The following is a 24067-nucleotide window of genomic DNA, read 5'->3' as shown; positions in this document are numbered from 1 at the left end:
TTTAAAATTTTTTTATTTCTATACTGTCACTGCCGGTCGTCGTGTACTCGTTGGTCTCCCTCAAGTCAAAGCGCTTCCCCTTCTGATGTCACTAATCTGGGAGGTCGCACGCAGCCGAGCATCTGCCCTCCTCATCCTACCATTTGTGCGGTTAAAACAATCTGCTCTGCTTCTAACGTATGCGTTCCATTCCTCTTGCCACCCTATGGACCCTCCTTCTCTTCCTCTTCCCCATCTCCCCTTCTTCTTTCTCTTCTTGCCGTCTCTTCTGCTTCTCGTTCTACTAAGTCCACAGCCTGTCCTCTCTTCTCCTAAACAAAGCTACGATGGGTACGACGCCGCGGAGCTGCTCCGGCTTGCGGAGGAGGAGAAGGGGTGGCTGGTGGACGTCCGGCGGCGGATCCACGAGCACCCGGAGCTCCGCTTCCAGGAGCGCAACACCAGCGCCCTCATCCGCTCGCACCTCGACCGCCTCGGCATCCCCTACTCCTTTCCCTTCGCCGGCACCGGCGTGGTCGCCCAGGTGGGCTCCGGCGCTCCCCCCGTCGTTGCCCTCCGCGCTGACATGGACGCACTTCCGCTCCAGGTACCGAACGAAGCCCCTCTCCCCCTTCTCTATGACCTCCACGGTCTCATCCACTTCTTTATTATCTTTTCTTGGAGTGTCTCATGTTGCAATTCTGGCTTCCATTTGGTTTCTTTCCATCTCTGATGGGTGTTGGATTGAAAGTCTGCTACGAATTTTGAATAAAGATTTCATCTTTGTGATCATGGTTCAGGAAATGGTGGAGTGGGAGCACAGGAGCAAGGTAGATGGGGTCATGCATGCTTGCGGGCATGATGCTCATGTCGCAATGCTCCTTGGAGCTGCAAAATTGCTCAATAAGCGCAAGCACAATCTCAAGGTAACTCACTTTTTGCTTGATATTCAGGTGATTGTAAAAGTTCTGTTGTTCTTTTATGATCCAAACATCTTAAAAACAGTCCAACAGTAAGAAAGTCGTAATTTTGCTGGATCATTTGTGGCAATTTTTTCTTTCTCTAGTTTGTATATAGAAGAGCCTCACTCGTACATGGCGTCTGTAATGTTACACATACGTATGCCAATTGGATAGTGAATAAGAATATGACTAATCAGCTAGGACAAATGACCAGGAAGTTAAACATGGGCTTAATGCACCAACCTCTCTTCACACCATCCATGGCAAGGGCCTTGTTGAATGGTTAGCAAGGAGAAAGTGCATGTTCCCATGAGGCCTTAACAAGGATAAACTCTTGTTCCAAATCAAGCAAGAAGCATCCTGGAAAAGGAGGTTAATCTCGTTGAAATTTTTGCTCCCAAGCCATCTCGTATTAAAAAATCTAATTCAAGACTTGGCTAATGTAGCTCTATCTCAGGTAATGTTGCAAGATTAGGAATCAATGATTAAAACACCACATGCTACAATCATGATAATCACAGGCTGCCATGTTACCGTATCATGACTTGCTGCTGGTCGCTTGTCAAGGCTGAAGCTCAGGCTCATACCAGTGAAAAGGATCTGTGCAAGGCCATGATTTAAGTCTTTTAGTTACCTTTTCACCAAAAAACATAAAAATTTCTCTTTGAGGATTTCATTCTGAAAACCGAAAAATAGATATTTCTAAATTAAGCAACTTTAAACTAACTCCACTCAGCAAGATTTTTTTTTATAACAATTGACAAACAGCCCTATGATTTATATTTAAAGACTGAAATTATTAAATGATAGCCTCCTCTTCTTCCTTCATCCCCGCTCTGAAAAGTATTTTTCTATCTTTTTATTTTATCTATTAACCACCTACTCTGAAGCTTGTAAAATTATGTAACATATAAAGGAATGGACAGGCAGTGCAGCTATCTATGATCAATGATCCACTCAAAAACAAATATATAACTCTCCATCTGACCTGCTTCTTTTCCATGTGTCTGCTACACTTACCAATCTGTCTAATTAAGGTTACCATTATAGTTTGTGGACCTTAAATATTTAAACAGAAGCTACTCAACATCCAATTTAATTATTTTTCCTAGATCTCACCTATAGCACTATATCAAATAAGAAAAAGAGATTTCTCAGTTAGTTTTAACACTAAAGAGCCCTGAAATAAGAGTACTAGGATTTTGATACATTTAGCTGCGACCTCCTCAGTTTTACAAAAATAGTATCATTTTCCGCATTGGACAACGGAAACTCTTTTTATCATCAGCACCACTAGTCAGGTCATGAATTATCCTTAGAGAGCTGTTGACCCTTGATCGGCCACATAACCCAACTTTAATTCAATTTGATACCTATCTTTTCTTTTTCATCCAAATGATCCAGGATGATCGGTAATCTAATGATCATAGACCATGGAATAATTGCTATTTGTACCTCCTTTTATCTCTGGGAAAAAACTTATGTTGGGCATCCCACATTCTTGCTAGAGTGTTTTCCTGGAAAATCATAGATTGGTAGTGTTGGCATCAATTTATTCGACCTTCTGAGCTTGCTTTGATCTTCCTATTTGTCCCAGATCCAGCAAATCAATTTTCTGAAGTTAAATATCTTGGTTCTTATTGCACTTCAATTACAACATGAGTTTCAGTTTCAAATTTCAGATCTTAATTTTATTATTGGATGAAAGCAGTTTCTAAATGATCTTTTTCATGATTTATGTCAAAGGGAACTGTGAGACTTCTTTTTCAACCCGCAGAGGAAGGTGGTGCAGGCGCATTTCACATGATAAATGAAGGTGCTCTTGATGGTGCAGAAGCAATCTTTGGCATGCATGTTAACTATGAATTACCCACAGGAAGCATAGCATCCCATCCAGGGCCCGCACAAGCTGCTGTATGCTTCTTTGGAGCAAAAATAGAAGGCAAAGGAGGAGAAGCTGCAAATCCTCATTTGAGTGTTGATCCAGTAGTTGCTGCATCATTTACCATTCTGGCAATGCAACAGCTCATCTCCAGAGAAAATGACCCCCTCCATAGCCAAGTAGGTTATTATCTTTGTCAATTTGGTTTTAGTTTTTTTTCCCCTGTTATTACTTTTGAGTTATGTTGCAGTTGCAAATTGTGAAAATTGAAGCAATGCTCACTCCAAATTTACTCTTCTATTATAAATTGATTGAAGATAGAAGACGAAACTAATTGAGTTACCCCGCACATGAATTATGGTAGATAGTATATTAGCTTCTAAACGATTGTTCATCTTTTCTAGAGGAAGATCTAGGAATTCTCCATTATTTTTCTTTTATATTCTTTGTTTTTTTTTTGGGGGGGGGTGGGTGGGGTGGGGGGTGAGGGGATATGTTTATTTGAAGATGAGACGATCGTATTGAAAATATCAAATTCATGATGATGAAATCTGCAACAAATGATTTTGTAATGACAAGCCAAAATGAAGCTCATTTTCATCCATCTGTGAAATGATGTGTAGTCTGAAATGATTTCACAAATATTTTTAAAATATTCAGCCAAGTAAAATATCAAAAAATGAATATTTTATATGGTCTGGAGTTTTGCTTCATTACATTAATGAAAGTCACACTTTTTAAGTAATTAATTCGGAGCAGGAGATTAGGAAAGAAAAATTCTAACCTGATGCAATAGAGTAAATTGGCCCAAACTTAGACTTGAAGCCAATTAGCCATGGAGATTCGGTAAGCTTGGATATCGATCTCATTAATATAGTAATAAACCATGATAATACAAGCTATAATAGTGGAGAATGCCAAGCAGAAGCTTAACTAGCATTCTAGAAAGTTTGTTTATCTACCCATGGTATTTTCTTTGTCACATCATTAACCACATCATCAAGTAAGTTCAGCTGGTACATATTGCTCTTTCATCAGGCTTCCCAGTTGGGAAGAACTCGCCCTCAAGTTCTGGAACCTGGGGTCCTCACCAAAAATATTGTCAAGGATGTCAATGATCTTCGATTTGAAGGTAGTTGACATGTTATACTCCTCGGGTAGATCCACTATGTATTCATCATCTCCAATCCAAGATGTGATGTGGAAGGGACCATTAACCTGTTCCTGTAGCTTGCCCTTACATCTTGGTGGAAATTGATCCTTTTTGAAGATGAACTCAAAGCAAATCTCCCTCTTTGATGGCCGCCACATGTTGATGCTTGTTTTTGTCACTTCTTTGCACATTTCATTGCTCCTCTCAATCTCCTGTTTCACTTGTTCATACATTCCTTGACATTCTTGGCTTGTTCATTTGCATCCCCACCAAATCTATTCGAAAAAGGAAGAGTTGCCAAATCCAGTGGACTAATAGGGTTAGCAGCTAGCACCACAAACTACTTTAAATGGAGCCATCCCCATTGCTAGGCTGGTTGATTGGTTGTAGCCAAATTATGTTTTTTGAGGAAAAACTTGATTTTATTGATGCTTAGTGCTGTCAAAAATGCTTCTTTTGCAGATTATCTAGTCTTCAATTATAACTTCATTCATCCATTTGTCAATGATAAGAGGATTTGGATTAAAGATATGTCATTTATTCGATGCTCAACAAACTTTGGATCATGATCATACTTATAGTTATTGGAATGCCATGGAGCTTCACAATCTCTTAAAAATAGAGATAAGCTATTTGAGATGCATTAGAAGTCTTTGAATAAGTATTAGACTTGGACAAAATCAGTTCACCCGGCCTATTTTTTGCTAGTCTTGAGCCCAGGTTTTCAGCCCATCGCGTCAGGTGGGCCTTAATTCTCCAAAACTGAATAAAATCTGGCCAGGCTCGGGTAGTTATTTTTTTAACACAATCCGGCCTGAATCCTTTATATATGTATCAATACTGTATATATTTTTAAAATGTGAAAATAATAAGAAAGAGGAAAGGGGGAAGAAACCCTAAAACTAATAACCCCCCCCCCCCCCCCCCCCACCTCTCAGCAGATGTTGCCTCTCCCCTTCACCCCAACCCCATTTCCCCCTCCCTCCTCTCTCTATCTCTCTTTGGCATGCACCTGTCATGCATCTCCTCTCTATCCCCACCCCTCCTCTCCCACCCTCTGCTCTCTCTTCCTTTACTCATAACCAGCCACCTCCTCTCTCTCTCCCCCACCCTCCTTTCTGATCTTGATTTATATTACAAATCTAACGCCATTCTATGTGATGAATTATGTATTTGATCATCTTTGGCCAATAGATATGATCCTTAATGAGAGAGGTAGTGTTTTTTTAATCCAAAATGCCTCCCAAGGCCACCATCATGAATTTTGTTAAGCTTCTTGAAGAGTAGATTTAGCAATATGCAAGACAATGCCTTAAGGTATCTATTTTGAAGAATGAAGTCTTCATTTAGGCTTATGGTACACTGTTCCGATCTGTAGGGATGCGCACTTGGCGATGTACCATACCATGCTATACCAAACTAGTATGATGTACCGGGGGCATATCGAGTGTTAGTATGCTGAACTAATTCTCTTAACAGGTGTACCAACACTATACCAAGATGGTACTAGTATGGGATCCAATATTGAGATTGCGAACCTTGTTTTATGTCCTTTTGAAATTCAGCTCATAGCTTGCCAAATCTTAATCATTTAGACATAATTTGTGCAGGATCTTAAATCTAAATATCTTCTCATGCAAAGTAGCTAACAAAGAATGCCTCTGACTGAGAGCTTCCTCCACTTAATTAACATTCTCTGATTTGTGACATATAGTGTAATGGAAATATTGAAGAACTCAACCCATTTAGCATGCCTCTCATTAGTAATATTTTCGTGATCATTCATATATTTTAGCACCCCATGATCTAAATAGAGAACATTTGCTTATTTTAAAAGGTAGTGTTGCCAACTCTTCAATGATCTGAACCATTGCATCAAATACTTTATCATAGGTAGTGCTTGTGACTTTCACTTAGCTTTTCACTGAAGAAACCTATAGGCCTACCCTCTCTGACAACATTAAGAATAACCATATTGAAATAACTTCTAAAGATTAGGCAAAGTCAGAAGAGGTGCTTTGGTTATTTTTTTCTTTAAATAAGCTCCAAGCTCTCCTGGGTTTTTTTGTCCAAGTAAAAACTCTACCCCTAAGGCAGTTAGGAAGGGAGGAGAGTAATGCAAATTCTAGAATGAATCTTCACTAGAAGCTTGCTAGCTCATGAAAACACCTCACAGCTTCTACCTTTTTTTGGGAAAAACTTGGATGTCTTTTGATGATACAACATAGACTGAGGAATACAAAGCTATCTATCTTGATTTCGCATTTTTGGGTTGAGTTATAATGTTTCATTTGGAAGGACACTTCAAAAGTTGATCAAGATGATCAACTTGTCATTAATGGTTGTGGCTATAAAGTAGAATGTCATCGAAATAGACTGCCACAAACTGTCCAATGGAAGCCTTGGAGGCTTGATTCATTAGTTTTATGAATGTAGTTGGTGCATTAGAGAGTCGAGTGACATGACTAGCCATTATTATAAGCTATCCCTTGTTTTGAATATTCATCCCCTGGTCATATCCAAATATGGTGGTATCCACATCTCAAATCCAACTTGGATAAGACTTGAGAATTGGATAACTGATCAAGCATATCATCTAGTTATGGGATGGAGAACCAAAATTTTACAATAATTTTTTTATGGCCTGACTATCCATGCAAATGTGCCATATGCGATCTTCATTTGGCACAAGAGGGTTGGACTTATACGTTCTTGAATCATCCTTTCAACCATATAGTTATTCATGACTTTCTGCACTTCTTCATATTCTTTTGGGATTGCTGTCACTGGCCCCCCCTAGTTTATACATTCACTCTGCCGAAATTGTTCCTAAATATGATTACTTATACTAGGATTTTTGCCAGAAGTAGACATCAGAATTCAGTACATTCTTTGGATGTTGCAAGTTTTGGTCCTACAATGACATGCGTGCTACTATCTCCACTAGACCCTAATTTTTGTCCAGCATATGTGATGTAGTCTGGGCAATTATCAAGGTGAAAAGAGCTATTGCTGTCCAGGCCTAAGAACTATTTGTTATACGGAATTAGCTGTGTGCATCTTAGCTTCTCTTGTTATTTCAATGGTACTTTTGATGTAGGAATATTTATTCCAGTGCAACTTAAAGTTGCATCCAAATCCTGTCATAGGCAACCATCCAGAACGTTTTTGGAGGTCATAATTTGGTATTTTGCTTTTGTCATTGGTCTTCATTTTATTTCTGTACTAAATTTATATTATGTCAGGATAACAACCCTAATTTTCTTTTTTCTTTTTTTCTTTTCTTTTTCCCTGAGAAGGGGGAGTTGGGGGGGGGGAGATGGAGGTTGGGGGTTGATATGAAAACTTACAAGAGTTTGATTAAGTTGATAGTTTGTATTGATATTATTCTTTCTAAATTGAAGTGAGTAAAGATTTACGAACAAGTTACTCACATTGCTATGTAGACTCAGAGCGTTTGCATCCTTGGTGCATTTAATTTTATCATTATTCTCTCTGTCTTCTTCCTCCCGTTGTACTTTGTCTTTGGCCCATCGCTTGCAATCCGACTAAGGGTTGCAGTAATAATATCGGAGTTTGATAGATGTATCTTTTTGAAGAATAAAATGATATAACCAAGAAAGGGAGGAAAAAATAGTAGCTGCTACTTTTCGCACAACCTTAAATTGTGTTATGCTATGAACTTATGCGATCATGGAAGGGGTGAACTATTGAGCTTTTTATTTTTGATACCTCATTCACTGTTGGTTTATTCTAAGAGTATTACAAGAACAAGATCATCTTGGAGTTCTAATAAGGTGGTCTTAGGTTGCTTTTGTGTCACAAAAGCATATAACTACTTTATAAGAGACTAAGAGCTTACATAGGCTCTTGTGTTACTTGGGTTAAAGTAAGTTGGTTTGGCTATTAATGTGGAAGAGATGCCTCTCCTAAGGATAGAAGATTTACAAATTTATTCATTTTTTTTAGATTGTCAACAACTACTGGTTTCAACTTTGGATTCTAAGTTATTTAGATTTTCTTCCTTTGTTCCTTCTCTCTACTAATATATTTTTTTTAGTTCATCACCTTTTAGATCAATTTCTTTAAGGACAATATCTCCACCATAGTCTACTTACTTCCTGAGTCTCTATAGATTTCACGAGGTTTAGCTTATAAAGACACAAGATGGTCATGATTGCAAGTGAGAGCCAGAGATGTCCAAAAAGAGAATCTTGGTGTTGGCACCAGAAAAGGTTTACCACCAATTCTAGAGAGAAATAGAGGATGGAGAGCTTTTAGGTGCAGGTGAAATAATCTTCTGAACAATGATTGAAATGGATCCGGATAACCCTGAACTAGGTAGAAATGATGAAAAAATTAATCTAGCAAGATAGTGGAATATAGACCTTGTGGCGAACAAATCCATCCAAGCATGGGAAAAAAATGTTATTCAGCTTAAGCTGTATGCTATCTCTGAAAGAAAAATGAAATAAGATACCTATTGGATGGGCTAGTGATACTGCACAAAATGTTTAACAAGCATACAAAGTGAAAATATACCACATTTGCCCATTTTTCAGGTCAGCATATTGAAATGGAAATATCGAGAGAAAAATCTGTATCTCCATGACCTCATAATCACTGTTTAATACAGTGGATATGTAAAATGGCTTTGGAATTTTCGAATTTCGAGACTGAAGAAGGTCAAATGACTGTGTAGTCTAGAGGAGTCTATAAAATATAAGGTAAAAATACAGCTTGCCCAGAAGAGAAAAGGGATTGTTGAGCAAAAAAAGAGTTTTTATCTGCAATCTTTGGAGTTTGGAGCTATGAGGACCCACTTATCTACAGCTTTTGTTTTGTCAGTATTCAGCAAAACCCAGGAATCATTAAAAATTTGATTACCATAACCACAACCATGACTTCAAGCCTTGTACTGGCTATTTTGATTCTGCTTTATGACCTCCACAGTCGTGAATCATCAAAACTTTATTACCTCAGACTAAACTGCACATTGTCATCTGTGATGTACTGAAGCATGTCCAGAACAACTATTGTAGTGTTTTGACTGCTATTTCTGTTTGGTTCTTAAAAAGTACAAAAATGCTATGAAATATGAATCATACCATCATGAGAGTTAATTTCTTTAATACATAATAGTGGTTGAATTACTTTTATTGTCAATAATTAAGGTTTTTGTGACCCTAAACAAGTTGGATAATTAAGGCAACTTTTTCTTGGGTAATACAAGTCTATCTTTGAAACCTTCTAAAGTTGTATTTGTTATGCAATGTTTAAGTTGGAGTTGGTAGGTAGTGGCATATGCTTTTTATACATAATGCTTTTTTACTTCTCCTGTGGAAGGTACTTTCTGTTACTTATGTCAAGGGTGGTGCGGCATTTGATTTTACACCTTCCTTCGTTGAATTTGGGGGCACTTTAAGGAGTCTTACAACTGAAGGCTTGCACAGGTTACAGAGACGGGTGGAAGAGGTCTGTTATCATGAAATTTCAATTTTTTTTTAAATGACCATGAAGCATCTCTTCGGTATACGTGAATTAGGTTTGGTTTGCTATGACATCAAAGATATACTTTTTGCCATTAAAAAATTAGCCAACTATTGTAGGAATGAACAACATGTTACTATTAATGGATGTTGATGTTTTCAGGTAATAGAAATCCAGGCAGCTGTACATAGATGCAAGGCATTTATCAGCATGAAATATGAGGAATACCCATTTTATCCTGCTGTTGTTAATGATGGAAGTTTGCATCATCATGTTGAAAGGGTTGGTGGAATTCTGCTTGGCCCAGATAATGTGAAGATGGGGAAGAAGGTCATGGCAGGTGAAGATTTTGCGTTCTATCAAGAGTTAATTCCAGGAGTCATTTTTGCTGTTGGGATAAGAAATGAGAAAGCTGGTTCTGTCCACCCTGCTCACTCTCCTCAGTTCTTTATCGATGAGGATGTTCTTCCAACTGGAGCAGCTTTACACACTGCAATTGCAGAATTGTATCTAAATGAGCGCAACAGTTCAGGTGATGATAAGGATTTATCTTCTGATAGATAAATCTATATCTGTTGAAAAATATTTGTCCAACTTGATTGATTTTTGGAGGGTGATGCTGCAAAGATATTACAAATATTGTGTGAATGCTAAAATGAAAGGGGGAATGTGTTATAAGTTATTTCATTAAAGAACAGCATATTGTATAATGATCCAAGGTGCCAACTTCTTTTGGAGGTTTCTTAGGTCACTGTATTTTAGATTATCCTTCTTAGCTCAATCCAACCCTGAGACAGGCCTATCAACTGTTCCTCGAGTGTGGATTAAACTGATTCTTAAAACATTTTGGAGATTTAGACTATAAATTATTTGGCAGATTTCTATCTGGCACAACATGAGTATTAGTTACTGACAGTGGTAATTAAAAACTGACCACATGAACTATATATGCATCTTTCTTATTGCTAGACCTGTCTGCAAGATTGTCTGGTGGAATTTGAAGATGGAAGTAAAGAGAAAAGGAAATATATGACAGTGCCAAAGGCCAGGAATTGCCAGTCTTGAAATTGTGAAGCAAATATGGACCAGAAAGCTTGTTATTATGTGTTTTTCTTGATATGTAGGAATTAGGGATTAATGGAAAATTCTGACCCATATATAGTAATGTTTTAGATAGATAGTAGTGTTTTATGTTAGACTGTATTTGACCCTTTAATTACTTATGTTAACATAGTATTTATTTTCTTCTGAATTGCTTGTGTCTGCATTATGATTTCATCAAACAGTATGTTCTCAGGGTGATATTACGAGGTGAACTTTTTATTTGTTCTGCAGTGTACAGAAACTTAAGGTGTTTTCAAGGATATTACAACATAAAATTATCTTGTTCTTCTGCATACCAGTTTGGCATTATACGAGCATATATAAACATTTTATCTGTGATATTTGTTTGCAAATTCTCTTCATATTAAATGGCTTTTAACTTTGGCTGATAGATGCCTTGAAAGTAGTCTGTAATTGACAAAATTATATTAAATTTCTACTTATTCTTTCCACACCGGTACATAGTGACTTTCAACTGAAGAATCAAATTGTTAAAAATTGTTCTCACAAACTTGTCAACACTGCAAACTGACTAGTCCAATTGTTGTATTATGATTATTGGTCAAGGCTTGTTATCTTGGTACTAGATCCCATACCAGTAACATTTTGGTACAATATTGGCATATGTCCGATTTGGAAGTCAGTTTGGCGCACTGACACTTGGAATGCTTCTTGTATTGTTTCTGGTTCGGTACATGTTGTACGGTATAGTATATCCAGTATGTACTGGTACCGACAGGTATGGCGTACCATACTAGTATCTTATTCATTATAGTTTTTCTGCTGAACTTGAAGATATATTATATATTCTGTTCAACTATGTTGGTATATGAGATTTTGATAATGATCTGTATGCTAGTTGACGATGCCAGTGGCATCGATAAATTGTGCTTTCACACAATTTCTGCTCATATATTTGAAATATTTCATGCATGAGTTACATGTATGTTCTGGGCTATAACCCTCATAAGTGAGCATCTTATTGGATAAATTAGAACAGTAAGTTCAACAAGTTTCATAAAATTAGATCAAGGAGGAAATGGAAGAATCTTATTGGATTCGTTCAAGTTTTGTTAAATTGAATCAAGGGGAATGATGTCTTGGGCCTTCATCAGTTAGAGTCTCACTGAATGTTCTAAGTATCTGTTATCTACAGCCTTCATCGGGCTCCTCCTCATTGAAGATTGTAATCCCAATTCTACCACTTGCCGAAGGAGAGGTTGTTAGAAGATAATTCTAACATATATGGTCCCAAAAGACTCATGATGCTGAATACTAACACATTGAGGTTCTCACAGTGCCGTTGACTAATACTTAAGTAGGTGCTATTCCTGGCCTTGGGGCGGCCAGTGGTGCATGATCTTGGAAACTCCATTACTTCATTGTCCCAAAGTTAAAAGATTTTTGTGATTTTGTCTTCAGTTTATGAGAACTTTTGGGTATGTGTGGTTAAGTTCAGAGACACTACTTCTCTTGGTGCTATTATTAACAATTTGAGGAAGTCTATCTTCAAACCTTCTTGACTGTTGATTTCTGATTTCTCGACAACACGTGTAGTCTTCTTAATCCTTGTTGGCTCTCCTATGATCCCGTTCATCTCTGTAGCAATTTCTACAGAGCTGTTTTCTGCTCCACTTCCATTTCATCTGACCTGCTTAGTCTTTAATATTTCGTATGTCATTTAAAGGTATTGCTTACATTTCATCTGACCTCCTCTAACCTTGCAGCACAAATGGGAAAAAGGAAAAGCGAGAAAATCCACTGCTCTCATGCTGTGGATTCCTCAGAGATTCCTGTCCCATGATATGCTTCATTGATTGTCAGCTCAGATCGACAGAGTTCAGAGTCATAAACATGTCCATATGATTGCATCCTACATTGACCTGTAAGAATTTAATAAAATTTTGTATCATCCTGAATTCAGAGAGATCTTTCATGTATTTGTGAATTTGAATCTATTTTTCTAAAAAATATGATTATTAAGTCAGATCGGACCCACGTACCTCATGCCACCACACTGAAAAATTTTGGTCAGATTCAAATTCTATTTGATGGAAGGAGAGTGTGAAAATACATTTATCAGACTCAAATTAAGTTATTTATATATCATGATCCATTGCTGCCTTCTGCGAGGGTAAAATAACTCTCAGTTCTCTTCATCCCTTTCTTTGTATTCCATCAGAAAACATGAAATGTCTCTACATGGGGCTGGCTAAGCGATGACCAAATTTCTTGCATTCTAAATGGAGTTAAGAGAAACATGATAACAAGGAATGATCTTTCTTACAGTAACAGATCATCATAACCTGAAAAAAATATTTTGTCTATATCTATTTTACCAGGAAATCAGTGGACAGAAAACCCCATCACCGGCATCATAAAAGTAGATATCAAAACCATGCTTGGTTCCATAAACAATTCATATATTTAATATTATTTCCTGTAAATGACACCACTTTTCCTGTATTCAAAATGACAAATTCCTTTTAAAAGTCTCTCTTGCTAAAGAAATAAAATTATCTCAAATACTGACAAATTCCTTAAAGGCTGCACCATTACCTTGTGACATCAGAAGTCATCTGCTTATAAAGCATCTTGATACCACAAGCAGTGCTACATCCTTCCAGACACAAGGATCACCAGCCCATGCATCAAAAAGGGTGCTCCATGTAGATAACATGGTTTACAAAACTGTTGCTCATACAGGATACCCATCTAAGACACATTTCCTCTGATCCTTATTTGCACATTCCAAACTTAATCCTGCTTCGACATTCTATATGACAGTCTTTCTACATCATCTTCTATAAAAAAATTTCATTCTTCTTTAGTTTAATTTTCTCTAACTCTTGTTATTTTTTTATTCCCATACCATAATATTTCTTTCCCTGCTTCTTCAGCAACATCAATTAATTAGTAGGTGAAATGAAAGCTTCTAAATATAATTCAACCAAATACCCATGTGACATTTTCTTTTCATCAATATGACATTGTAAGACATCATAAAAGTCCAAAAAGAATTAATTTTATTATAAAGAACGGGAAAGTATATCTTAATTAATCCCAAGGACCTATAGGTTTGTCCACCATAGATAGATAGATAGATAAATAGATAGATAGAGATAGAGATAGAGAGAGAGAGAGAGAGCCCATGCCATGTGGATAAACAAAGTTAGAATTCCCTACCCATGTGACATGCATCATAGGATGAAAATAATTATTTTTAATGATCTGAGAAAATCGAAGGATGATCATGATGATAATGTCATCATGATTCATCATATGTTAAAGCCTTCCATGCATGGGTATAAATCAAGAAAAAATGGCCTTATCACCTAAACTATGCAGGGCCATTGGATCTCTTATTTTGTAGATTATGATTACTAGATTTGTCATGTTAATGAATAACATAGTGGCTAAAACATGAGAAGCCAAAATGACACCATAGTAGAAGTGCATGTTCTTATACTGGGCAACTAATGTTTACATACAGCAGCATACAACGATTATGCTGTTATTATAATGATTTCTTCATATGCTAATATGACCATGGCCATGTTATTCTATATTACATGCAATTCAAATTGCTAACGATATTTATTTTTCATAGAGTTTTATGAGATGCAACAAGCGTTTGGGTTCTCATCACTGAAAATTTGAGGTGGCGGCGGCGGCCGTTCGATGACATAGACCGGCATCCAATGCATCATCATTCTCCTTGTCATCTCCTCTTCGCTGATGATGCTACCATTCCAATACACCATCCTCTTCACCATGTCTGCCTCGTTAGGAACGTCCACCTTGGTTGGTCCTTCCCCTTCCCCTTCCCCTTCCCCTTCCTTCTTTTGCTCCTCGCCACCTCCCTTCTCTTCCTTTCCACCACCATCCTTATTGTTACCCTCAGCACTTTCTTCTTGCGTTGCTTTCTCTTCTTCTTTCTTCTCCTCTGCTTTCTCCTCTTTCTTCTCCTCTGCTTTCTCTGCCTCGGGAGGCTTCTCCTCAGCTTTCTTCTCTGCTTCCTCTTTCTTCTCTTCTTCCTTTGGGGGCTGGGGGACAATCGTCGCAAGCTTCCCTGTTCTGCGGTAAATGTACTCTACGAGCTTCTCTCCGTTCATGGTTCCGGTCACCGTCACCTTCCCAGTGCTCAGCTCAGTCTCGGCAGTTTGCACCCCTGTAGGAACCTCACAGGAGAGTTTTGATAAGTTAGTGCATCATAGATGCCATTTGGACACTATGGATTAACTTGTTAGAATGTTTATAGATGGTATCCGATCTTCTCATGCTAGCGAGAATGGCATGTGAATATGCAAACTTTAGTGTATCTTTTGATCCGAGACCATGTCATGGCTACAAGGGATCTTGAAAGGCAAGCATTGCTCTGTAGCGTGAGAATTGATGAAGCAAGAACAGACACAGAGAGAAGGCAAAGGCTGAAAGATACCTCTCATCTTTAGTATCTTTCGCCTCAGCTGCTGCGCACAGGCTTCACAGTGCATGTTCGCATGCAGCTCAACTGTGGTTATCCCACTCACCTGTTTCCAAAGAAACAAAAGACAAACAATTTGATCAGATTTAGCAGGCACAAATATGCAAACACTGTCAATCAGTACATAAAACACAAACATAAATTCGTTATATATAACATAACACACTAATCATCTGTTTGGATTTTGATCGATAACATCTTCCCCAAGAAACAGGGAACTTCAAACAGATTGAGGGGTATACTAATTCCTTATTTTTTTTTATGGATAATCCCTGAAAAGTAGGAATTACTAGTCCATTCTGGCTGCTTTGATCTCTTCCAATTACCCAGCTTCCATTAGCTTTCATAGTCGAAAGACTCCCTGGAAAATTTTATCAGTCCGAGAAGACATTTCGGCATTCAAAGAGAACCTAAGAAAACATTTAATGTGTTACACAGGCTATTAACCAAGTTCTATATTCATATAGCCAATACATAGAGCTCAAGCAGATGAAGGACCCCACATAGGAATCACATGTGCTGCCATACATTGTGAGCTACTCCTAAATCATATTTTTTGCGAGGAAATATGACTGTCTCAAGTAAATTATTTCCCATTTGTACGTCCTGTGCATTCCCAGCCATTGGATGTGACGGAGGTCTTACATATCCAAGTGTGTCCTGATGATTCTCTGAATAAAGTTGGACTGGTGGTGCAACTCTGACGTAGATGAATACAAGTACACATAGACGTTATATGCATGCATTTGTATTAGTCTATAGGCAAGAAAAGGGATTAAACCTGTGATGGAACCACTTCCTGTTTGGACTCCCCTTCGGCTGGTGGCAGTGGGGAGAGGACTCTTGCTCTTTTGAGGGTCTTTTTCTGAATTCTAGAGCACAAAGCTTGAGGGTCCACCATTCCTTTAACTGTGAGCTGGTTCTGCACCATGTCCACCTCAACCTCTTCAACCCCTGATGTGGATTACCCCTTAGAAAAGGTTAGCATACAATGTTATGTATGTGTGTGTGTGTGTGAGAGAGAGAGAGAGAGGAGACCTCTGCACTTGAGAACGGACTTCTCAATTTTCTTGGCGCATCCAACGCAATGCAAGTCCACAAACAAGACGATGGGAGGGGGAGGGGAGGGCTTTGCTTCCTCTTTCTTCTCTGCCTTCTCTTCCTTCTTTTCCTCTTGCTTCTCCTCTTTTTTCTCTTCTTTCTTCTCTTCTGGCTTGGCCTCCACCTTAGCTTCTTCCTGCCATGGAAATTAAGGAAAAACACACACTCCATAACAAATACAGCAAAAATAAAAAATCTACATCACAAGAAGGACACACTGCTCAAAAGCATATGAGCAATTGGATACCTGCGTAGCTTCACCCATTCAGAGACCAACAACCTCGAGAGAACTCTCACTAGGAAGAAAAGAAGGCAAGGGGAGGTTCTCAACTTAGCAGTAGACTCTCTTATAAAGATCCGGCTCAGAAGGAGAAAAATAAAGAGTAGAAGGTGATGGAAATTCTTGTAGAAATAAGTTTACAACAACAACAACAAATTATTCCTAGGCACATGCAAGGCCACTCGACCAAGTTAGCTAGGTTAAAGAACCATGGGATTGTTTAATTTTGATACTCTCTTTTTCCCTCGCAAAAAGGAGATCGATGGAGAAGGGGAAGGCATCAAGTGGGGAGGGTAGGGAGATTTATAGAGGGAATGGGAGGGTGGCAAAAAGCAAAAGAAATTATTTGAAAAATTAAAAAACTTTAATTAAAAAGAGGGGAATGTAGTAGCTTTTGATGCATTTCCTTTCCTTTTCGGTTGACAGGTTTATGGGTTCAGAAGAAAGCGACGAGAATTTCGGTGAGGACAGGAGGATGCATGCATTAAAAGAAAGAGGATATCACATGGTTGGGTTGGGTGCAACTTTGGAAAACCCGGCTCTTTATCTTATCTTAACCTTCTGGGGAAGAGTGAGGCCCATTCTTATGGCATTACGTGAAAGTTGAACGAGAATGCTCGACCACACTCCATGGGAAACTCTTTTTACCACCAGTTTTTAGGTGATGGTAAAGGTGGGAGCTACCAAGTGGGTTATATTATTTGATGGAGGATTTGTTACATCATGATAGGACAAATAATCCTTCTTCATCCATGAGATGTTTGATATTTGTCAGATCCAAACAGAACATGAAATTATATGACCTTAAAAGGACATGATAGCATAAGATAGATTGCATTAGTTGATGGTTGTGTTAGAAAAGATTTGCATTAGATGTCGAAGATCCCGTATTAGATTTATATTACTTTGATATGGTGTTGATGTTTGCTTCTTTTCTTTTCTTTTTTCTTTTTTTAGTACGATGGCGTTTGACACAGCTCTAGTGTGAGTATAGCTAGAAGAGTAGCCCTCATCTTTTTGAAGAGTGCTGGTGTTTTTCAAAACCATTCACCTAATTATGTTAACCGTAACCAATAAGCCTCGTATGGTAACCTAGCTTTTTTAGGTTATGGTAACGCTCATTCAAAATATGAGAGCAAGCAAGGACGATCGGTTGGAAGTGAAAAATTCTGAAGTAGAATAAACTGCTTTCGTAACTTTCGGGCCTTACATTACCATTCTTTTATGCATCTTGTCAGATCAAATTGTCTTCTTTTGTTCTACCGAACCCCTTGTCCATCTAACATTGTTACTTATGGAAGGGGATATAAGCAACTGATACGTATGTAGGATCCTTCACATAAGGCAAAAATTTGACATTATTGTAAGGAAAACTGATGTGAAAAACATGAAAAAGAATGATTGAGAAACCAGATCTTAGTTATGATAAAAGCTCCAAGAAAAATGCATTTCCAATGATTATGATTCTATCACCAGGAAGAAGAATGAGTATATGAGAATTCGTGCAGGCATATGTTTACTCCCATATTAACTATGTACTGGATAGATCTTAAATATTTATACAGAGTCAAGAAATCCTAAGAATATCTTTCAGCTATCCTTTTTGAGTGAGATTTGAGTTGTGACAGAGTAATACTATGTACAGCTTGGAATATTATTTTTCTGATAATCCCCATGTACTTGTTTCCTAAAAAATATTCGGGCAAGGATTGTATCTTTTGCACGAAAGAAGTATTCACCTTTTTTTGTGTGAATCCACTATTAGATCGCACAATGATCTCTTAGAGGAATGTAGGAGTTCGGAGTGCTTTGAAATTGGTGTAGGGCACAATTCAAGGATCATTGTCGTGAAAGAAGACCGATCATTTTTTTTGTACGAATGATACATCCCGAACCCAAAACATTCTAATGTTGATCAATTGAGTTGTTGGCCTGCCACATCGATCAGGTAATTCTGGAGACCATTCAACTTGGCTTAACAAAAGTAAACAAAATATCTAATAGAAAGAGAATATTGCAAAGGAGGAGAATAGTACAAAGAAATAAAACAACCAAAGGAATAACAGCGCACAGCTAAAGAAATTAACCAATAAAGATTTATATACATAAGAAAAAAAGTACAAAAATAAATATTCTCTAGAGTGGAATGATTGTCATGTCGAAGATATAGCTATGCTGACGAGGGCCAAAGGTATAGAATTCTCTCGATGCTCAATTGATCTTTTTCAAGATGAAATGAGATTTCGTGGTGGAAAACTTTAGACTAGGATAAGGGATGCAGAAGCTTCTATTGTGATACATAGGAGAGGCGTAGAAGTTATATCCATGTTGGAATAGTCGGTGGTTTATGTACGTAATGTGAGAGAGAGTGAATGAAGCCTTCTTTCTCTTTTTATACTGTAGATTGGCAGTTCCAACAATAACTACCATTTTCAGATAGTTTCTTGTTTTAGTAACCCTTCGGTTGCTAGTCAAGGACATTAGAAGTTTCTTTCTTACCATTGTTTCTTCAACTAACAAAAAAATCATCTTGATTAAGATGATCATTAGCCTTACTGATTATGACATCAATATTTTTCATATGATCATTTCTTTGGAAGGATTTGCCTTGGCTTACCACCTTAGTACTTTTATATGGCATTTTATCCTATTAGGTCCCACCAGACATGCTAAAAAAATATTTCTCAGAACTATTCTAAAGAATGATTTTGTTGCTGATATGCCAAATTTATTAGGTCAATTAATAGAAACAGGTTGATCCGGAGATTACGTTCAACTTACCTTAGTAAAAAAGACTAAATTTCAAATAGGAAATTAATTATTTTTTATTATTTCTAATAAAAAAAATAATAATAAAAAAGACTAGGTTCAACTTATATATTATAATTGATTGATAATTAATGGTTTATTTTTGGATGTAAACAGTCCCAACATGAATCTATATGGACTAGGAGATACTACTAACACAGGTATATTTGAGCTGACCACAAGCCGATCGTCGTATTTGTATTTGATTTGAATAGATTTGGATCTTTAGCCTGGCGAGGATGCTAGGACTTAAGCGAGGGGAGTATGCGATGATTCATGCGGGCGTGTGTTTTACTCCCACATCGATTATTCGCTGGGTAGATCTTGGATACTCATACATGATCAAGAATCTAAATAATATTTTTTAGCTAGCTTTTTTTTCTTAGACATGGGGTCTATCATAGTTGCTTCGGCGAGATGGTGAGACTGAGATGATTCTTGCTGGCTAACTAATTCTTGTTTACTAAGGACCGCTTACCGTCTCTCTCTCATGATTGCCATTTGGACCAATAAGAATGCAAAGGTGGGGACTGCAGGGGGATCTATAGGGTGGGGTCCGGTGCATTATAGATTATTCATGGTTTCACATGATTATGATACGGCTATCCTGCCGTTCTGGAGTTAAAAGAATTGGAAGTTTAGATTAATGAGTTAAAAGAATAGGAAAACTTCGAATAAAGATGAGTGGACTGGGGTCATCATCCCCCAAATAAACAGCAACTTACTATGATTGGTTTGTACAAACTAATATTAAGCTTGAAAGTAGCCTAATTCTCCTCCCTTGCCTATTAGCCTGAGGACAAGAAACCTTTGGCAATGCCTCTGTCCTCAAGATTCTTTGAAGTGTCTCCAACCCTTGGCCAATTCCTTATTTTATTTTGAGAAAAAGGCAAGAGTTGCATTAAGAACTCATGGTATAGAGAACAAATAATGGAGTCTATAAGAGAAGCATAATTACCAGCAGGACTTTGGTATGTCGATCGGCACCACTCCCCTCGGTGCTCGTCCTGGAATGGAGTTTGGATTGATTCCTAAAGTAAAACAGAAGAGCATTGCTACAATATCCATTTGAAGATGGTTTAACTAGACAATAGGATAAAAGAATTAAGGAGGAAATGAAAGGCTTAAATCAGATAGTAATTTAGTGGCTGAAAAATGAATTTCTTATTCCTTTAAATGTACTAGAGGCTTGTGATAGCGAAGTATGTGATGTTGGTTCTATGGCTTCGAATGAAGTCCATCAATTTGTTGTTTTCACATTCATTAAATGAGCCTTCTAACAATAATCACATGGAAAATCCTTCAACCATTAAGAAGTAGAAATTCACAGATAATGTTACCATGTTAGTCAAAAATACAGCTTAGAGGGTGATTAAATTGAATGTTGAGGCCTATACCATAAACTCCAAATATGTAAGACGGGCTACATATTAAGCGAAAGAATTAAAAGTACCCGAACTCCATGCTGTACAAATTACATCTTGCATGCAATAGAAGTTTGAGAGATCAGCTAATTTATCTACCCAAAGTGAACTAGCCAATCCCTTCTTGTGAAAATCACCTCAGTACAAAGCCCATTGCAGCCTTTCAAGCTAAGTAATTTATTGATAAAAGATTGTGCTAGGCTTTCTTTATCATTGGATAAGAATATACTCTATCAGGAGAGCGCATGCGCGCGCGCATATATATATATATATATATATATATATATATATATATATATATATATAGGTGTAGGTTCATTAGAATCATGAGCATATTTGCTGGAATTGGATCATAGTTGGGTGCCTATAATCACTACACAAAAAAAAAAATTACCGACTCTTATTTACCGACGCTTATTCCAAGCGTCGGCAAAAATTTTTTCCCGTCAACATTTACCAACGCTTTTTAAAAGCGTCGGCTAATGACGACGCTTAAAAGCGTCGTCGAAGTTAATATGTAATTGAGAACGCTTTTTAACGTGGTTAAATAACGACGCTTAAAAGCGTCGTCGGAAGCCAAAAAAACCACCTCATTTTCGTCCCACATCGGCGGATCTGAAAAAAATAACTGTTTATATAGTCAAACCCAACCACTCCGCACGGATGGAATGAAGGTACCGATCGGGAAGGTTGTTTGTATTTCTGAATGGAGGAGAAGATGCAGACCGCAAATGGTAATTTTTTTAAAGCGTCGGAAAAGAGCGACGCTTTAAAACGTCGAAAAAGAGCGTCGCTAAATTGAAATTAGCGACGCTTTTAAAAGCGTCGGAAAATATTTTTTCCACCGTAGCATAGGCGACGCTTTACCGACGCTTTGGAAAGCGTCGGGATGGTTTCTACCGACGCTTAAAAGCGTCGCTAATAGCCTAAAAAAGCGTCGCTAATGTCCAAGTTTCTTGTAGTAAATGAGCCGACCCGATTTAACCTAATCTTATAAAAGAGGAATGGAAAGGAATAGTTTTGGGTGGTTGGAAAACTCTATCATACCTGACCCGATTTTTTTTTTTTTTTTGCTTTGGAATAGAAGACCTTCAACTAGAAAAAGCAATCTACGGCACCTAAATACGTTACAATTTATAAATTAAGATTCCCCTATGAATTATAATAATATGAAAGCTTCGACATAATTACATGCAACACGAGCATACTAAAATTACAGACATGAGTGAACACATTTGCACGGACATTTGTTTCGCATCCTCCAAATCTCTTCAGAATTGCCTTCCGGTTCCGGTCGGGCCGAAAGCTGTTTAAAATTCGCACCGAAAGCGAGCAGCAGCTGTGGTTGTCTTTTCCCTACTGCGGCCACGTGGAGGTGAGTCAGCCAAGGTACCAAATGAAGGCAACCACTCAGAGGTTAGCTTCAACAACCGTCATAATTGAGGAAAGGCCAAAAAGGCCAAGGTTTCTTTTCCCGACATCCACATCACCCACTCATATCTAATTTGGACTCTGGAAAACCCTACTAGAGACAAACTGTTTACCGGCATCACAAGCATAATTATTGAGTCATGGAAGTAGTTTTGATACAGACGTTGTTGCGAAAATAAAAGATTCAAACTTAATTCCACATCGACTAGATAGCAGATAGATCTATTTCTTAAATAGAAGGAAGCTATCTCTTTCTCTTCAAAGGCATTTTTTTGGAGCAAAATCGTGCGTTAGGAAGAAACTATGCAAATTTCCTTCAAAAAGAACAATATATCTGAGGAGAAGTAGCAGTTTTGCTCCGTAAAAAATGTCTCTGGAGAGAAAGGAGTTGTCCCCCTCCAATTAAGAAACAGATATTTTCGCTATCTAGTTAATTTGGGACTAAATTCGGACTCTTTATTTTCACAACAGGTGCTACAAGCATCAGCCACAAGAAAACATGAGGAAGGCATGGGCGGTTGGAATGATCCAGAGAAGGATTGGGCCCTTCGGGAAAGAATGAAGTGGAATGGGGAAAGATGAATTGCCTTGTTCAACTGCCCTCGAGGATCGTCGCCAACTTTCAGAAGCAGGAAAAAAAGAGTTGGATATCTTTTTTGAATTATGACACACGTACAGGACATTGGATGGGATGTAAGAGTAACTTTCTGCGTTTTGAGAAGACACAGGAGTCTGACGAGAAATAGGAGGAAAGGATGGTAGGGCACAACCTTTTGCTTTTTTTTTCTTCTGCTGCTGCTTCTTTTGCGCATGGAGAAACGGATAAACATGCTTTAGAGGGTTTGGGCTGGTGCTAAAGTTGGTCGTGGGATTCCATCAACTTAGGTAAAGAAATATGGACAACCTTTCAGGCTAATCATGTTTTTAGAAAAGCAAATGATAAAAGGTTAAGCATATCTTTAGAAAAGCAAATGAAGTTGTAAAAATAAAAGAAAGAAAGAAAGTCCACCTCTATCACCAGCGCTATCTGGCATCCTGGGTATATCCGGGAAACATCTGGAGTCTCTTTTTAATGGAAAAATGGGATACATAATAAATATCCTACGTATATGCTAACTGTGTCCATCAAGTATCCATATCCTATGTATATCAAATAGAGACACCATGCTAAAGGAGTTACCAGACCTGATCCAACTCAACCCACACCCTATGACTTACCCATTTGCCATATTTATTGTGAGGATCCGTGCGGGCGTGTGTTTAGTCCCACATCGGTTATTTGCTGGGTAGATCTTGGGTACTTATACAGGATCAAAGAACCTAAATAATAACTTCCGGCTAGCCTTTTTGGGTGAGATCCTGGGTTGTTACAAATGGTATCAGAGCAGATCTGGCCCATAACCTATGTGGACTAGGGGACACTGCAGCACGGATCCATTGGGGCTAACCATGAGCCAATCGTGGTGTTTGTGATTAGATTTAAATAGATTTGAACTCTTAGCCTGACGAGGACGTCTGGGCTTGAACGAGGGGAGTATGTGAGGATCCGTGCGGACGTGTGTTTAGTCCCACATCGGTTATTTGCTGGGTAGATCTTGGGTACTTATACAGGATCAAAGAACCTAAATAATACCTTCCGGCTAGCCATTTTGGGTGAGGTCCTGGGTTGTTACATTTATATTTGTAGGTTAGATATCAAAGCTGTTATTTGCAGGTTTAAGATTTGGCTATGGTTAAACCATGTCATCATTAATGATATTAGTATTAGAAAACCGCATATATGCTCTCTTTTCTTTTTATTCCTTGTATAATTCTACTTGTATCCATAAATTATTATTTCTTAATGTTTAATTAATAATATGCTTTTTAATATTTCTTTAGATCTAAACCTTGATCCGACTTGACCTAGACCCAACTACAGTGGGTTAGGTATGGTTATTGTTTGTTTCTTCCAAAAGCTCTCACAA

At 37.9% G+C, this 24067-nt stretch overlaps 2 protein-coding genes across 2 annotated transcripts; one reads left to right on the top strand and one right to left on the bottom strand.

Moving 5' to 3' along the window:
• The first annotated feature begins 92 nt into the window (after positions 1–92).
• LOC103702770 (IAA-amino acid hydrolase ILR1-like 5) lies at positions 93–10355 on the top strand. Its single transcript, XM_008785329.4, has 5 exons — positions 93–586; positions 780–905; positions 2688–3002; positions 9323–9451; positions 9629–10355. Exons 1-5 carry the CDS (start codon positions 206–208, stop codon positions 10028–10030), a joined length of 1353 nt encoding a protein of 450 aa, XP_008783551.1. The 5' UTR covers positions 93–205; the 3' UTR covers positions 10031–10355.
• Positions 10356–13999: 3644 nt separating this feature from the next.
• On the bottom strand, positions 14000–16755 carry LOC103702769 (heavy metal-associated isoprenylated plant protein 9-like). Its single transcript, XM_008785328.4, has 5 exons — positions 16405–16755; positions 16095–16293; positions 15838–16010; positions 15012–15102; positions 14000–14741 (listed from the first exon to the last, which is right to left on the bottom strand). The coding sequence occupies exons 1-5, from the start codon at positions 16420–16422 to the stop codon at positions 14185–14187; spliced, it is 1038 nt and encodes a 345-aa protein (XP_008783550.2). The 5' UTR covers positions 16423–16755; the 3' UTR covers positions 14000–14184.
• Between the last annotated feature and the right edge of the window lie 7312 nt (positions 16756–24067).

The sequence above is a fragment of the Phoenix dactylifera genome, chromosome 5 (assembly GCF_009389715.1).
Source record: "Phoenix dactylifera cultivar Barhee BC4 chromosome 5, palm_55x_up_171113_PBpolish2nd_filt_p, whole genome shotgun sequence".
NCBI lineage: Eukaryota > Viridiplantae > Streptophyta > Magnoliopsida > Arecales > Arecaceae > Phoenix > Phoenix dactylifera.
This window is presented reverse-complemented; position numbering and strand designations above follow the sequence as displayed.

What these genes read in the sequence shown, in the direction of transcription:
- LOC103702770 (XM_008785329.4), top strand. Translation starts at nt 206, where the DNA reads ATGGACCCTCCTTCTCTTCCTCTTCCCCATCTCCCCTTCTTCTTTCTC. An exon ending in TGGACGCACTTCCGCTCCAG is followed by an intron (nt 587 to 779) that starts GTACCGAACGAA and finishes ATCATGGTTCAG; the next exon opens with GAAATGGTGGAGTGGGAGCA. An exon ending in AGCGCAAGCACAATCTCAAG is followed by an intron (nt 906 to 2,687) that starts GTAACTCACTTT and finishes TTTATGTCAAAG; the next exon opens with GGAACTGTGAGACTTCTTTT.
- LOC103702769 (XM_008785328.4), bottom strand. An exon ending in GTCCGTTCTCAAGTGCAGAG is followed by an intron (nt 16,011 to 16,094) that starts GTCTCCTCTCTC and finishes AATCCACATCAG; the next exon opens with GGGTTGAAGAGGTTGAGGTG. An exon ending in AAAGATACTAAAGATGAGAG is followed by an intron (nt 14,742 to 15,011) that starts GTATCTTTCAGC and finishes AGGTTCCTACAG; the next exon opens with GGGTGCAAACTGCCGAGACT.